This window comes from Theropithecus gelada, chromosome 1 (genome assembly GCF_003255815.1).
Source record: "Theropithecus gelada isolate Dixy chromosome 1, Tgel_1.0, whole genome shotgun sequence".
NCBI classification, from domain to species: Eukaryota; Metazoa; Chordata; class Mammalia; order Primates; family Cercopithecidae; genus Theropithecus; species Theropithecus gelada.
Window position 1 is genome coordinate 44,720,407 of NC_037668.1, and position 15,157 is coordinate 44,735,563.

Genomic DNA, 15,157 nt, shown 5'->3' on the forward strand with positions numbered 1-15,157 from the left:
TACAGGAAGTATCTGGAAGCTTTCCTGGGAGGGCTAGAAGGTACAATTTGAAGAGAAAGACTCCAGAGAGGCAGCCTGGATCACAAGGCTTGGAGGACAAGGTGGGCAGGGCTGCCATGGATGGCAGTGCCGGTAGTTCACTGCACAAGAGTGCTTGGGCATGGTGGCAACTATGATACAAATCATGTCTGGGACCCTACTGCAGAGTGGCATCTACCCAGAGGTGTGGGCAAGAGTGCCATAAAGGCTAATAGTAGCCCTGGGCAATCCCAAGGACCTGGGTTTGAAGGCCAGCTATGTGGCTTGGGACTCACCTCCCAGAACCTCCCCGTCCCCTTCTGTGAAATGGGGAAAGTGAGCCCTGCCTTGTGGGTCTGGTGGGGAGGCGTGTTGGGGAGAGCAGCAGCCACAGAGGCAGGGAGAGCTCCAGCCATCTTTCCCGCCTTGGCTCAGACCTGAGCTTGCAGATCCTGCGGGACTGCAGGCAGATGCCAGAGATATCTATGGGACAGGTCCCAGGAGAGTGCTGGGATGAGGAGGGTCTCCCAAAGATTCTCCAGATCCCGACCCTCATCAAGGTCATGGTGGGCAGCCTCTGCCCCCCCAGGCAGAGCTAAAGCTTAGCCAGCTTTTGAGGGCCATTTCTGGGTATGGTAACACTTTTGCTTCTCCAGTGTGATGACTGGGTGGAGCCATTGTGTATGGTTGTGCAGATTGTTCACTGCACAAGGATGAGGTGGGTCTAGAGCCTTACCTGTAACTCCATTCCCCAAATAATCCTTTTTAAAATCCTTAAGCAAACCAAGAATATGAAAGTATACAATCTAACAAAGCAGCCCGCCCTGGCCATGTCTAGAACCCCTTCCTGGAGCCTCCTGGGTCCCACTGATCCCAAGGCATCTTATTTTGCCACAGAAAACCTGGCGCTGGGGCCCTGAGGGCTATGGGGCTATCTTGCTGGTGAACTGTGACCGGGACAATCACAGGTCCACAGAGCCTGACCTCACCCACAGCTGGCTGATGTCGCTGGCTGGTGAGTGACACAAGGTGTTGTCTGGGGAGTGGGGTGCGGGGATGGGAGGGGATCCTGTTGGTGGGGTGGAGAAAGGGTGATCTCAAGGGGGCCACTCTCTCCAGACTTGCAGGACATGTCCCCGATGGTGCTGAGCTGCAATGGCCCCGACGAGCTCTTCGACAGCCACAAGCTTGTCTTGAACATGCCCGTCTCTGATTCCAAAAGAGTGAGGGTCTTCTGTGCCCGGGGTGAGTGGCCTGACGGGGCCTTGTCCTCCCAGCTCCATCCATGTCTATCCTCTCCTCCCCATTTCTCTCTCTTTTTTTTCCATCACCTTTTTGTAACTCTCATTACAGCTTACAAACAACCACTCCATTAGTACCAAATATAGTCCTCAAGGAGGAGGTTCAGCAACGAGTTCCGTTTTATGGAGAGGAAAACTGAGGCTCAGATGCAGGAATGCACTGTGGCACAACCATCTGGGGTGGAGCAGGCATTCCAACCCAGGTGTCTTGGGTGCACCAAAGTTCCTCCTTTTGCCATTGCCCCACCCCCGTTCCCTCCTCTAGTCAATCAGTGTGGACTGAACCGCATGCCAAGCACTGTCCAGGCAGGGAGGGCGTGAGAACCAGCGAGGCTGAGGCCCAGGCCCTGCCCCTGGCCCCAGAACCCAACTTTCTCACCAGAGTTTTTATTAATCAGCCTGTGGCTTTAAAAAATATGGCCAAGGCTGGGCGCAATGCCTCACATCTGTAATCCCAGTACTTTGGAAGGCAGATTACCTGAGGTCAGGAGTTTGAGAGCAGCCTGGCCAACACAGTGAAACCCTGTCTCTATTAAAAATACAAAAATTAGGCCAGGTGCGGTGGCTCACACCTGTACTCCCAGCACTTTGGGAGGCCGAGACAGACGGATCACAAGGTCAGGAGATCGAGACTATCCTGGCTAACATGGTGAAAACCTGTTTCTACTAAAAAATACAAAAAAATTAGCCGGGGGTGTTGGCGGGTGCCTGTAGTCCCAGCTACTTGGGAGGCTAAGGCAGGAGAATGGCGTGAACCCGGGAGGTGGAGGTTGCAGTGAGCTGAGATCGTGCCCCACTGCACTCTAGCTTGGGCGACAGAGCAAGACTGCATCTCAAAAAAAAAAAAAAAAAAAATTAGCTGGGTGTGGTGACTCATGCCTGTAGTCCCAGCTACTCGGGAGGCTGAGGCAGGAGAATCACTTGAACCCAGGAGGCAGAGGTTTCAGTGAACCAAGATCATGCCACTGCACTGCAGCCTAGGTGACAGAGCGAGACTTCATCTCAAAAAAAAAATAAAAATAAAAATAAATAAAAAAAAGAATTGGCTGGGCGCAGTGGCTCATGTCTGTAATTCCAGCACTTTGGGAGGCCAAGGTGGGAGGATCACTTGAGCCCAGGAGTTTGAGACCAGCCTGGGCAACATGGCAAAACCTCGTCTCTACAAAACATACAAAAAAATTAGCCTGTAGTCCCAGCTACTTTGGAGGCTGAAGTGGGAGATCACTCGAGCCCAGGAAGTCAAGGCTGCAGGGAGCTGTGTTCATGCCACTGTACTCCAGCCTGGGAAACAGAGTGAGACCCTGTCTCAAATAAATAAATAAATTAAATAAAATAAAAAATGTACCACTCCTTAATCCCGGAGTGCTCTTACTTGTTTTTACAAACAGCAACAGGCTTCTAGCCCTTCCTCATTCCCCTTCACCCTCCTCTGTTCAAACTGACCCAGAACTAGTTATTCCAGCTAAATGAGCCTGGCAGGGGCCAGAATGTTCCCTCCCATGGACCAGTGGTGGACGTTTAGGCAGAGGACTCAGCTTGAAAGCACTTAATGTGACACCAGGGAATAAGCAGAGTCTCGACAAGTGAAGGGACAGCCTCTCCTGCCGTGTGCGGCCACTGATGTGCTTTCTGTATCTCTGGAATTCCCTATCTGGATATTTCATATCAATGGAACCATACAGTAGGCTTATTTCAGTTAGCATAATGTCTTCAAGTTTCATCCATGGTGTAGCATGAATCAGTGCTTCATTACTTTTCTTATGTTTTAGACACAGGGTCTCACTCTGTTGTCCAGGCTGGCATGCAGTGATACTACCACGGCTCACTGCGGCCTTGAACTCCCGGGCTCAAGTGGTACTCCCACCTCAGCCTCCCGAGCAGCTGGGACTACAGACATATGCCACCATGCCTGGCTATTTTAAAAAATTTTGGGGGCCCGCCGTGGTGGCTCACGCCTGTAATCCCAACTCTTTGGGAGGCCGAGACGGGTGGATCACGAGGTCAGAAGATCGAGACTATCCTGGCTAACACGGTGAAACCCTATCTCTACTAAAAATAAAAATAAATTAGCCGGGCGTGGTGGTGGGCACCTGTAGTCCCAGCTACTCGGGAGGCTGAGGCAGGAGACTGGCATGAACCCGGGAGGTGGAGCTTGCAATGAGCCGAGATCGCGCCATTGCTCTCCAGCCTGGGCGACAGAGTGAGACTCTGTCTCAAACAAACAAACAAAAAAAATTTTTTTGTACAGATGTGGTCTCACTCTGTTGCCCAGGCTGGTCTCAAGCGATCTCCCCACCTTGGCCTCCCAAAGTGCTGGGATTACAGACATGAGCCACCGTACCTGGCTGGTCATTACTTTTTATGAATTAATAATATTCCATCTTATGACTATATCACATTTTGCATATGTATTTATCCATGGGTAGTTTTCACCTTTGTGCCAGGTGCTTCTATCTCTTTATTTAGCTTAAAGTTTATATTGGCCTCATGAGAAAATGTTAACCATTTTACAGATAAGAAACTGAGGCTCAGAGAGGTTGAGTCACTGAGTCAAGGCCACACAGCTTGCACGTGGCAGTGCCACAGAGGAACCCAAGCAGCTCTAACCACAAAGGGGGCTCTGTCCTGGATTCCTGGGCTTGCAGCCCCTCACCCCTGTCCCGACTCTAGTCCCTGATTCTTGTTCTTCCTAGGTGGGAATTCTGTCTCGGACTACAAGCAGGTGCTGGGGCCCCAGCGTCTGTCCTACGAAGTTGAGCGGCAGTCGGGGGAGCAGGAGATCAGGTTCTATGTGGAGGGGCTGACCTTCCCCGATGCCGATTTCCTGGGGCTGGTTTCCCTCAGTGTCAGCCTGGTGGACACGGGGGTGTGTACAGCACTGGGGAGTGGGCATGGAGGCTGAGGGGTTTGGGGACCTAGTTTGGAGGCTCCAGGGCTGGGCAGGCTGGGGGCTGGGGGGCTTGAGGCAGGCTAGGGGTCCCTGCAGGGCCCACCAAGTCCTCATTTTCCCCTCAGACCCTGCCTGAGGTGACCCTGTTCACAGACACTGTGGGCTTCCGCATGGCCCCCTGGATCATGACGCCCAACACTCAGCCTCCTGAGGAGCTGTATGTGTGCAGGTGAGGCTCCTTCCCTCCCGCCCTCCCCCAGGTCTGGAGTGCAGAGGTAGCGACAGAAGCTGCCTCAGGGCTGCGTGCCTCACTCAGACTAATGGATTCATTGTGGGCACCAATTCAGCTGGTGGCAGGACAGCAGCAGGTGGGTTGGGGCCCCACCCTGCCCAACCCTGACCCACCCTGCCCAACCCTGACCCACCCTGCTCTGTGCAGCTAAGGCCCCTCCCAGGTCACTGGCTCAAGCTCTGGTTTTCCTGCCCATCCTGTCCGGTGGCTGCAGCCCCAGAACATCTCAGATTTAGTCTGGGCAGTGGGGCCAGGCTTTGCACAGGCTGCTGGTGACCACTGGAGACCTATCCTTACTGTGACATGGGTACAATCCCGTGCCTGCTAAGGACGTGGGAACCCAGTCCTCGGGTCTCACTGCAAGCCCGGTCTCACCCAGCTTGCTGATCCTTCTGCTGTCTCAGAATCCTCACCATGCCCTTGAGGGAAGGACCAGCCTTGACTGGCAAAGCCCTGCCAGGCCTCTGTGCCAGAGGTCAGACCACTGGAAAAAGCCACAGTCGAGCTGGACAGAAGTTAAAAGGCTGGGAAGGGTGTGGCCACACAGGTTTGCTGTGCTTCCCTGGGTCTAGGTGTGTGTAGGTATTAAAAAGAGACTCTTCTGCTTGCTAATCCCACCCTGACCCCTTTGCTTAGGTCAGTTGTGTGGAACAGGAGTAGACGGGGCCACCTGCCCCTCGCTGCTATTTTAACCCGAGAGATTCAGCCCCAGGTCACCTCTGTGGCGACTTCCCTGACTCCCTGTGCTGGGTTAGGTGCCCTGCCTCTGGGCTCCACAGCCTGCGCTTATGCCTCACCTTGCTCGGGTCACCTGATATGATCTGGAGACTTTATCCATCTTCCCCATGGGCCTATGAGCCTCTCAAGGTCATGAACTGGAACCCCTGTACCCCAGAGGCTGCACAGGGCCCAGCACAAACTGAATCAAGGCCACTCACACCTCAGCCACAGTCAGAGGCCATTAGCATGCTCCCCTCTCCCTGCCTTTTACAGTGTGATGGACACTCACGGCTCCAATGAGAAATTCTTGGAGGACATGTCTTACCTGACGTTGAAAGCCAACTGCAAGCTGATCATCTGCCCTCGAGTTGAAAATAGAAATGACCGCTGGATCCAGGTGGGAGCCGAAGCCGACTCCAGAAGAGAGCTGGGGGCAGCCCGGGAAGCCTGCAGCCTGGCTTGGGGAAAGGGAAGCCGCACAGGTGCCTGATGGACCTCCGTGTCGCTAGAGAAGCCACGGCCGCCTGGGCCAGGCTTCCGGGGCGAGGGCTTTTCCGCTGCCTGCATCAGCCCCAGCCCCCACTGCTGCCCTCCAAACGCTCTGGTCCCAGACGAGAGTCCTCACCTGGGGTCCTAAGAGGCCTCACGTCTACCTCTGCCCCTCACCAGATCTTAGGGAAGATCTGCTGCCCTGTCCTGCCCCAGGCCTGGTGGGGACCACCCTGTTCTGTAACCCACCCGAAAAAGGTCACCATGACTTTTTCATCTCTGCCCTCCCAGGACGAGATGGAGTTTGGCTACATCGAGGCCCCTCACAAATCCTTCCCCGTGGTCTTTGACTCCCCCCGGAACAGAGGCCTGAAGGATTTCCCCTATAAGAGGATCCTGGTATGTGGCGACAGGCAGAGTGTGGAAACCCTGGTTGGGTCCTCCTGGAGGGGCACTGGTGAAGTCTCATCTGGGCCTGGTCCTATGAGGCTTGGAGAACAGGAAAAGGAGGCAGAAGTATACAGGAGGTGGGACAGCAGCAAACTGGGGAGCCAGTGGGGAGTTTGGGCAAGAGATGGAAATGATATGCAAATCACATGCAAATAGGCAGCAGCCTGATTATTCCTGTGTTGAGAGGGGCAGGTCAGCAGAGCTCTTCTGGAGAAGGGACTGGTCACCAAGGGGGAATTGGCAGCGTGGTCAGCTTTGGGGAGACCAAACTGCCTTTTGGAGGGAATGTACACTTAGTGAGCCTGCATGGCTCTTGTTCTTAACAGCTAGGTCCTCTCTTTAGGTGTCAAATGTTTTCTGAACACCTACCACGTGCCAGGCACTGTGCTACCGCCTGTGCACAAGATGGCAACAGCAGCACCCACCATTACATATTGAGTTCCAGGCACTGTCTTCTAGCCTTCCAAGGCTTACCTCATGAATTCCATGGGGCACGCCTATGGATAAGTGGTATCATTATTTCCTCTTTATGGATGAGGAAACCAAGGCTCAGGGAGGTTAAATAACTTGCCCAAGGCCATGCAGCAAGTTAATAGTGGCACCAAGATGCAAAGCTAGAGGGGCTGTCCCCACAGCCCTGCACTCAGCCTCGAGTGCACTACCCCTCCAGGTGAGCCCATGGTCTCTGCCTGTTTCCCGGCTCCCACTCCCCCACTGCTGGGACAGCCCCAGTCTAGGTAGGAGCTGTGATGGGATGCAGTCTGTGGGCACACAGAGCAGGGACATTCATCCCAGCCTGGAGGGATCAGGTGACAATGAAACCAGCAGGTGAGTGCACCTGCCAGGGCCAGTATGCTGGAGAGAGACCCACCTGACCTGCCCTGGGCTTGGCCTATAGGGGCCAGAGGATTTTTTCACTGATTTCTGCTCTCCTCTTTATCGCTTTCATTTTCCACTTTCTTTGTGTTTAGTTTGCTGTTCTTTTTCTAGCTTCAAATGGAATCTAAGATGATTCAGCCTTTTCCTAAAAAACACACGTGTTTTATTATTTATTTATTTATTTATTTTGAGACGGCGTCTCGCACTGTTGCCTGGGCTGGAGTGCAATGGCGTGATCTCAGCTCACTGCAACCTCTGCCTCCCAGGTTCAAGTGACTCTCCTGTCTCAGTCTCCCGAGTAGCTGGGATTACAGGCGCCCCCTCCCCCCACCACCATGCCAGGTTAATTTTTTGTATTTTTAGTAGAGATGGGGTTTCACCATGTTGTCCAGGCTGATCTCGAACTCCTGACCTCGTGATCCACCCACCTCGGTCTCCTAAAGTGCTAGGATTACAGGTGTGAGCCACCTTGCCTGGCCTACTTTGTTTTATGAGACAGGGTCTTGCTCTGTCACCCAGGCTGGAGTGCAGTGGTGCAGTCCTAGCTCACTGCAGCCTCCACCTCCTAGGCTCAAGCCATCCTCCCACTTCAGCCTCCTGAGGAGCCGGGAACTCAGACATGCCTCACCACGCTCGGTTTAAATATACATGTCTAGAGCTCTGGCAACTCCCTAGCAGTGCTGCCTCACCAACATCCCATGAGTTTTAATGTGCTACCAAAACACAGCAGATTTTTATGAACTTTCACTTCAAAATCTTGTCTAATGCCCTCTTTGATTTCTTCTTTGATCTATGGATTCCTTAGATGTGTATTGCTTAATTTCCAAACATTCGGGGGGATTTCTAGTTATCTTTTGGTTATTGATTTGACTTTAACTACATGGTTCTCAGAGCCCGGGGGGATTTGTAAAAAGTGGACAGAGATCGTTTTTTAAGCACCAGGAGCCATGGAGTGGGAGGCCCCCAGCATCTTCCCTCTGCTCCAAGAAGCGCCTCGTCCTGTCCTCACTGACCTCTCCTTCTTGGGGCGGGGGTCTCGCTGGTCCTTCCATAGGGTCCTGACTTTGGATATGTGACCCGGGAGATCCCACTCTCTGGTCCCTCCAGCCTTGACTCCTTTGGCAACCTGGATGTCAGTCCGCCTGTCACGGTGGGCAGCATGGAGTACCCCCTGGGCCGGATCCTCATCGGGAGCAGCTACCCCAAGTGAGGAGCTGGGGTGGGAGGTGGGGGGGGCACACGGGGTTGACCGCAGCATCCACCCTCCCTGTGCCCCCATCACAAACACAATTCCCCAGTCTGAGAAGTGGTCTTAACTTCCTGTGTGGAATCCTGGAATCAAAGACTCGGCAACCTAGGATCTCAAAAGATCACAGAATCTTAGGAGAAAACTCATATGCCTGTGGCCTGTGATCTTTTGACCTACCTCATTTTATGGGCTTAATGAGTCATCAACGTTAAAGAGATATCAGGGGGCCTCCCGTAAAAAGCCAAGGTTTCTGGCTTCTCATGAAAAACTGGAGAAGCTGGGGAGGTGAGATACAGTCTGGCACAGAGACGGAGGAATAGACTCATCGACTTCTCCCATTAGGAAGTCAGAATAGCTTCTGTCCTAACCATGGCTTAAAAGGGCCCTGAGGTCATGAAGTTCCCAGAGCAGGTGGCTGCAGGTAAGCAGGTGACTGGCCAGGATACCCTGATGGCAGAGGTGAGTCAGTGGATCTCACCCCGGACAGATGTGATGGAGCAGGAAACAAGGTATTTAGGTTTTAATGCTCAAACAGGTGGCGATGTCTGTTAGGTCCTGCTGAATGGGTGCACACCCTCCCTGCAGGTAATCAAAGAATGGGGTGTGCAGTGCAGGGTCCTGGTGGGTTCCCCTGTTTCCTCCCTGGAGATGATACCCACTGCAAGCCCTGGAGATCACCTTCCTATTTGTGGGGTTTTTGCATGGCAGGGGTGCCCCCACTTGCCCCCCAAGCCCTGGCTGACCATCTGGTCTCCAGCCCAGAGGAGTCAGGCAGTGCTGAGAAGGTCACAGCCTCACCTGGTGAATCTGGCAGTCTCAGATCTCTGGATCAGATGAGGTAAGGCTTCCTGGCACCCACCCAGGCACGTAACTGGGTGCCCAGGCAGGGTGCCTGGGGCTGAGACTGGCCAGGCGAGAGGCATGTGACTCATGCCCAGACACTACTGTGTGTGCTGCTCTGCCCACACCCTTGGGGGCAGACAGGCCTTGAGGCCTCAGGATGGTCTTTCTCTAACTCAGGGAGGAAGCTGTGAGGAAGGAGCACAGGCTTTGGAATCAGATGGACTTGGGTTTGAGTCCTGGCCCTGCCACTTGCCAGCCACATGATTTGGGATGTGTCCCCCAAACCAGTGTTTACCACAGTGCCTGGCACACAATAGGTACTCAATTAATTCATTTAAAAATATTTATTGTGTGCTAGGCACAGTTAAAGGTACTGGGGATACATCAGTGAACAAAAGAGATGCCTTCTAAATGAGCAAATTCTTTTATACTCCATGCCTCAGTTTCCTTATCTTTAAAATGGGCCTGATGAAAATCCCAGTCCCAGCTATAGAATCAGCATTACTGGGGATAAAGAATTCGTGTCATCTACCTCTTGAATGCTTAGGTATTTTTCAGTTGGCCCCAGTAGTGGAGCTGCTTCATAGCAGGTGGAACTAATTGGACAAAATGTATTGACCACCTACTACCCACTACGTGTCACATCCATAGTGCTTTTCCAAGGCTACCTCATTGAATTTCTACAAAAACCCTGTGAGGCTGAGACCATCATCATCCCCATTTTACAGATAAGGAAGCTGAGGCTTGGAAAAGTTATGTGTATTCTTTCATACATTCGTTTACCAATTCAGTAAATATTTATGGAGACTTCCTATAGGCCATGCCCAAGGTTGAATGCCGGGGATACAGAAATGGCTGAGGAGCTTGTCCTTGAGATTTAGAGTCTAATGAGGGAGACAGTGAAGCAATGGATCAGAGAGGGGATCACATATCATCCCACGTGCGGTGTCCCAGAAGGCTTCCTAGGGGCAGCCAACGATATGGACACGTAATCATAAACACGTAATCATAAATGGTGAGCAGACTTCAGGCAGGTAAGGAAAGAAGCAAAGTAGGCTGGGCACAGTGGCTCATGCACTTTGGGAGGCCGAGGTGGGTGGATCACCTGAGGCCAAGAGTTCGAGACCAGCCTGGCCAACATGGTGAAACCTCGTCTCTACTAAAAATACTAAAATTAGCTGGGCATGGTGGTGCACACCCGTGGTCCCAGTTACTTGGGAGACTGAGGCAGGAGAATTGCTTGAATCTAGGAGGTAGAGGTTGCGTTGAGCCGAGATCATGCCACTGCACTCTAGCCTGGGCAACAGAGCAAGACTCTATCTCAACAAACAAATGAAGGGAGGGAGGGAGGGAGGGAGGAAGGAAGGAAGGAAGGAAGGAAGGAAGGAAAGGAAGGAAGGAAAGTAGTGGAGTGGACCAGTGTTGCAGGCAGAGGGAAGAGCATAGGCAGAAGCCTGGAAGCCAGAGAAGGTGCAGCTCAAAGGAAAAGTGGAAAGAACTCAGTATGGGTGGCATGCAGATGAGCGGGGATGGACTTGTAGGACCTCAGGCAGGAGAGGGCTCTGCAGGTCCAGCTGGGGACAGAGTTCGGGGAGAAATCATTCTGTTCAGATGCCTCACAGGGCGGTTCTCTCCTCCGGGATCCCTGGGACCTGGGCTCAGGAGCCGAGAGCTCAGAGGATGCAGGCTGGGGAAGGAGAGGGGCTCCTTGGTGTTCTCCAAGGACTTTGCTTCCTTCTGTGTCCCAGGCTCCTGCTCCAGTCTCTGTATCATGCTGCAACACATGAGCATCCTTACCTGTCTGCTCCCACAAGCCTCACGAGCCAGGGAACCAAGCCAGGAGCCTTCTCTCAAGGGTGCAGGGGAACTCCCAGGCACAGAGCAAGGACCCCACATGGGAAAGTGAGGGATCTCCAGTGTGGATGTGTCCCCATTCCATTGGCTGTTGGATTGAAAACCAGGAATCAGGCCTTTGGTGGACAGATGGGACCTGAGGTTTGAAAAGGGTTGGCTACGTACTTAGGACCACACCGCAAGTTAACAGTACGGTCAGAACCCAGGTCTCCTTCTACCTGGGCCCCAAACTCAAATTTAGCACCTCAGGCTGCTGTCCAGTAACCCTGCCTTGGTTTCTGACCTTAGCAATGGACAAAACAGACAACCAAACATTCCGGCAGCGAGAAACAGACAATAAGTAAACAAAACAAATAAGTACCTACGATCATGTGTATGAATATAGTATGAATGCATAAACAAATGCACATATCTTTAATTTTCTGGGCCTCAACTTCCTCATCTGTAAAATGGGGACAGTAATGGTCCCCACCCCACAGGGCTGTTATAAGGATTAAATGAGGTAGCCTGGGTAAAGCATGTGTGTGGCACATGTCAGTAAATGTTTGTCTCAGGTTTGCTGAGAGTCTGATGTTTAAACAAAGCCTTGAAGGAAAAGAGGCAGTTAGGCCAGGCACAGTGGCCCTCACTTGTAGTCCCAGTGCTGTGGGAGGCCGAGGTGGGGGGCTCGCTTGAATCCAGGGGTTTAAGACTAGCCTGGGTGGCATGGTGAAACTCCACCTCCACAAAAAATACAAAAATTAGCCCTGCGTGGTGGCACATACCTGTAGTCCAAGCTACTCGGGAGGCTGAGGTGGGAGGATTGCTTGAGCATAGGAAGTTGAGGCTGCAGTAAGCCATGATCACAACGCTGCACTCCAGCATGGGTGACAGAGTGAGTGAGACCCTGTCTCAAAAAAAAAAAAAAAAAAGAGAGAGAGGAAGAAGAAAGAAAGAAGAGAAAAAAGAAAGAAGAAAGAAAGGAAAGAAAGAAAGAAAAGAAAAGAAAGAAAAAGAAAGAACAGAAGGAAGGAAGGAGGGAGAAAGAAAAGAAAAACGAAGAAAGAGAAAAGAAGGAAAGAAAGAAAGAAGAGGCAGTTAAAGATGTGGCTACTTAGGAGAATATTCCAGGGTGTAGAAACAGCCGTGCAAAGGCCCTGAGGCAGGAGCAGGCTGGAGACAGCAGACCAGCAGGGAGGCCGGTGGACCTGGAGCCAAGTGACCAAGGAGGTGCGCAGTGGGGAGTGAGGCCAGACAGCTCCGCCGAGCACACTTCAGATGTAACTTGGAGCTGGTATTTGTATGTATAGCATAGGGTCATCAGGAGGATTAAACAAGACACTTAGTGAGAGTACCCTAAGGACAGCACACAGTAGGTGCTCACATGCACACACAAATGCACAGTCCATTCTCTGTTGTCTTGGCCTCTCCACCCTCTACACCCCACATTTAAAGCGTTCTTTGAGCAATCCCGCCCCCTGGTGGCAGATCTGATGATGACTGAGAGGTAAGGCCTGATGCCTCCCAGGCACAAGGTGACTGCACGCCCTCTCCCTCCTGGCCAGGTCCGGCGGGCGGCAGATGGCCAGGGTGGTGCGGAACTTCCTGAAGGCCCAGCAGGTGCAGGCACCCGTGGAGCTTTACTCAGACTGGCTCTCTGTGGGCCATGTGGACGAGTTCCTGACCTTTGTGCCTACCTCTGACCAAAAGGTGCGTCCCCTCCCTCCCTGCTTGAGCCACCTCTGCCCCTGTCTGACCTGATGGGATGAGTCAGGGCAAAGCCATCTAGAACCAGCTCAACCCTGTGCCCCGAGTAACCTCTGGATTGGGGCATCCTCTGGGTCAGGGCACCCCGACACGCTCATCCTCACACTTCCTGGGTATTTGTGCTTGAACCCAAATCCCTTAGCCAACAGTCAGGAATGATATTGATAATAATTGGTAATATTTACTGAGCACCTACTATGTGCCAAATACTCACGTTTTAATTCATTTAATCCTCCAACAAGCCCGTCAGGTGGGTGCGATTATTATTGCCCCATTTTACAAGTGAGGAAATTGAGGCTCAGAAGGGCCATTAGCCCATCCAAGATCACCCAGCCTGCAGGTGTCAGGATAGGATTCAAATCCTGGTTCTGGGCCTCTACAGTAAGCCTTGCAGAGGTGGCTGGGGAAGGCATGGCCAGGGAGCCAGCAGCCTGGGAGAAGAGGCTTCCCAGTGACCAGTGGTTACAGCTCTGCTAGGGGACAGCTCTGACAGTGAAGGAGGAGACATCTGAATTGGGTATTTTGTTTTTGTTTGTTTATTTTTTGAGACAGAGTCTTGCTCTGTCGCCCAGGCTGGAGTGAAATAGTGCGATCTCAGCTCACTACAACTCCACCTGCTAGGTTCAAGTGATTCTCCTGCCTCAACCTCCCAAGTAGCTGGGATTACGCCACCATGTCCGGCTAATTTTTTGTCTGTTTAGTAGAGATGGGGTTTCACCATGTTGGCCAGGCTGGTCTCAAACTCCTGACTGCAGGTGATCCGCCCACCTTGGCCTCCCAAAGTGCTGGGATTATAGGCGTGAGCCACCACACCTAGCCCTGAATTGGGCCTTGAAGGAAGAAGTCAGAATGCCTTAGTGGGCAAAATGCAAAGGGCCTCCAGGGAGGGAGAACAGCACAGACAAAAGTTCTGGAGGTGGGAACCTGCTTGGAGGACCGGGATTGCTGCAGACAGTGCTTTGTGGCTGGGGTGCAGACTGAGCGGGAGAGGGGAGTCCTAAGCACTGTCAGGCCCCTCCTGAGTCTGGGGTCTCCTGTGTCTAGGGGGACCCTGTCCACTGAACCATTCTCCCTCCCTCTGTGCCAGGGCTTCCGGCTGCTCCTGGCTAGCCCTAGCGCTTGCCTCAAACTCTTCCAAGAGAAGAAAGAAGAGGGCTATGGCGAGGCAGCCCAGTTTGATGGTGAGTGCCAATGACCCGGTCACCCCTGGGGAACCCTGCCCTTTCATCACCAACCTTGGTTACAGTCCCTGCACCTGCAGGGCTCTCAGCTGGGCTCAGAACCCAACACCCACTCTCTGTGTCTTGGGCCCCCAGGTCCTCTGATGGGTGGGGAAGTTCCTGGGCCACACCCCAGGAGAGGAAAGGCAAAGGAAGCCATGAGTGCCCCAGGTGCCAGTCAATGCCAGGCACGTTCTTGTTCTCGCTCCCATCTGATCTCTCCTCCCTCTTCCTTATCCCTGTTCACAGAAGTGGAAACTGAGGCTCAGAGAGGAGAACTGGCTTGGCCAGGGCTGTGCAGCCAGGGAGCAGCAGGGCTGGGGGCTCGAGAGAGGAAGGAGGAGAAGCCAGGCTTGGTCAGGGCCACTCTGCAGAGCTTCTTGCAGGAGCTAACAGACCCTCCAAGGGCTTGGTTGGCCCACCTCCCCTCCTTGTCACAGCCTCAGTGTTCTCATCTGGGGAATAGAGCATTGGAATGGATGTGGTGCCACTGTCCACAAGGATAGTCCTGGGTTTAAATCCTGGTCTTGGCATTTGCTGGCTCTGGTATCAAGGGTGTGTTCTGAACCTCTCAGTGCCTCAGTTTCCTCTTCTCTGAGTTGTAGGTGATAATTAATCCCTCTTATAGTTGCTTTAAATATTAATAATACATTAAGTGGGATGTCCAGAGCATGGCAGACATTCAATAATGGTACCTGTGCCATAATTATTAGGCTCTGAGTCCGGAGTCACTTCCTGAGAGGTTCCTCATCCATCACCAGGTTTTCCTTGCAGCCAGGGCCTGGTCCCATCAGGGTTCTCAGTCTCCGACTTTCTCTATCCTGGCTTCTGACCCTGGCACTGAGGTAGGAGGGAAATCCTGGCCTGGATTATGTAGCCCCAGGCCGAAGAGGGCCTCCAGGCAGTGCTCCCTGAGCTATGCATTGTCTTTCTCTTCTTGCAGGGTTAAAACACCAGGCAAAAATAAGCATTAATGAGATGCTGGCAGACAGACACCTCCGGAGAGACAATCTTCATGCACAGGTGAGGGGCAGGACCACCAGCTGCTCTAAGGGGTCCTTTCCCTTCCAGGGAGAAGCAGCCCCTGGAACTGCTGGGGGAGCGTCAGGGATTCGGTGCTGGAGCTCTGATGGTCCTGGGGGCTGCTGGGGCCTGTGGGTAGGATACAGCCTCTGCCTTCAGGAACCCAAGAGACAGAGCCATGCC

At 52.8% G+C, this 15,157-nt stretch overlaps 1 protein-coding gene across 1 annotated transcript in view; it reads left to right on the forward strand.

Annotated features, from left to right (window-relative positions):
* Window positions 1-15,157, forward strand: part of PADI1 (peptidyl arginine deiminase 1) — a 40,357-nt gene that overhangs the window by 19,969 nt on the left and 5,231 nt on the right. The window contains exons 5-14 of the mRNA XM_025370869.1: window positions 916-1,033; window positions 1,138-1,263; window positions 4,013-4,185; window positions 4,335-4,438; window positions 5,495-5,618; window positions 6,002-6,109; window positions 8,094-8,245; window positions 12,530-12,674; window positions 13,819-13,912; window positions 14,895-14,974. Coding sequence (XP_025226654.1) covers window positions 916-1,033; window positions 1,138-1,263; window positions 4,013-4,185; window positions 4,335-4,438; window positions 5,495-5,618; window positions 6,002-6,109; window positions 8,094-8,245; window positions 12,530-12,674; window positions 13,819-13,912; window positions 14,895-14,974 — 1,224 coding nt within the window. The remainder of the gene's footprint in view (window positions 1-915; window positions 1,034-1,137; window positions 1,264-4,012; window positions 4,186-4,334; window positions 4,439-5,494; window positions 5,619-6,001; window positions 6,110-8,093; window positions 8,246-12,529; window positions 12,675-13,818; window positions 13,913-14,894; window positions 14,975-15,157) is intronic.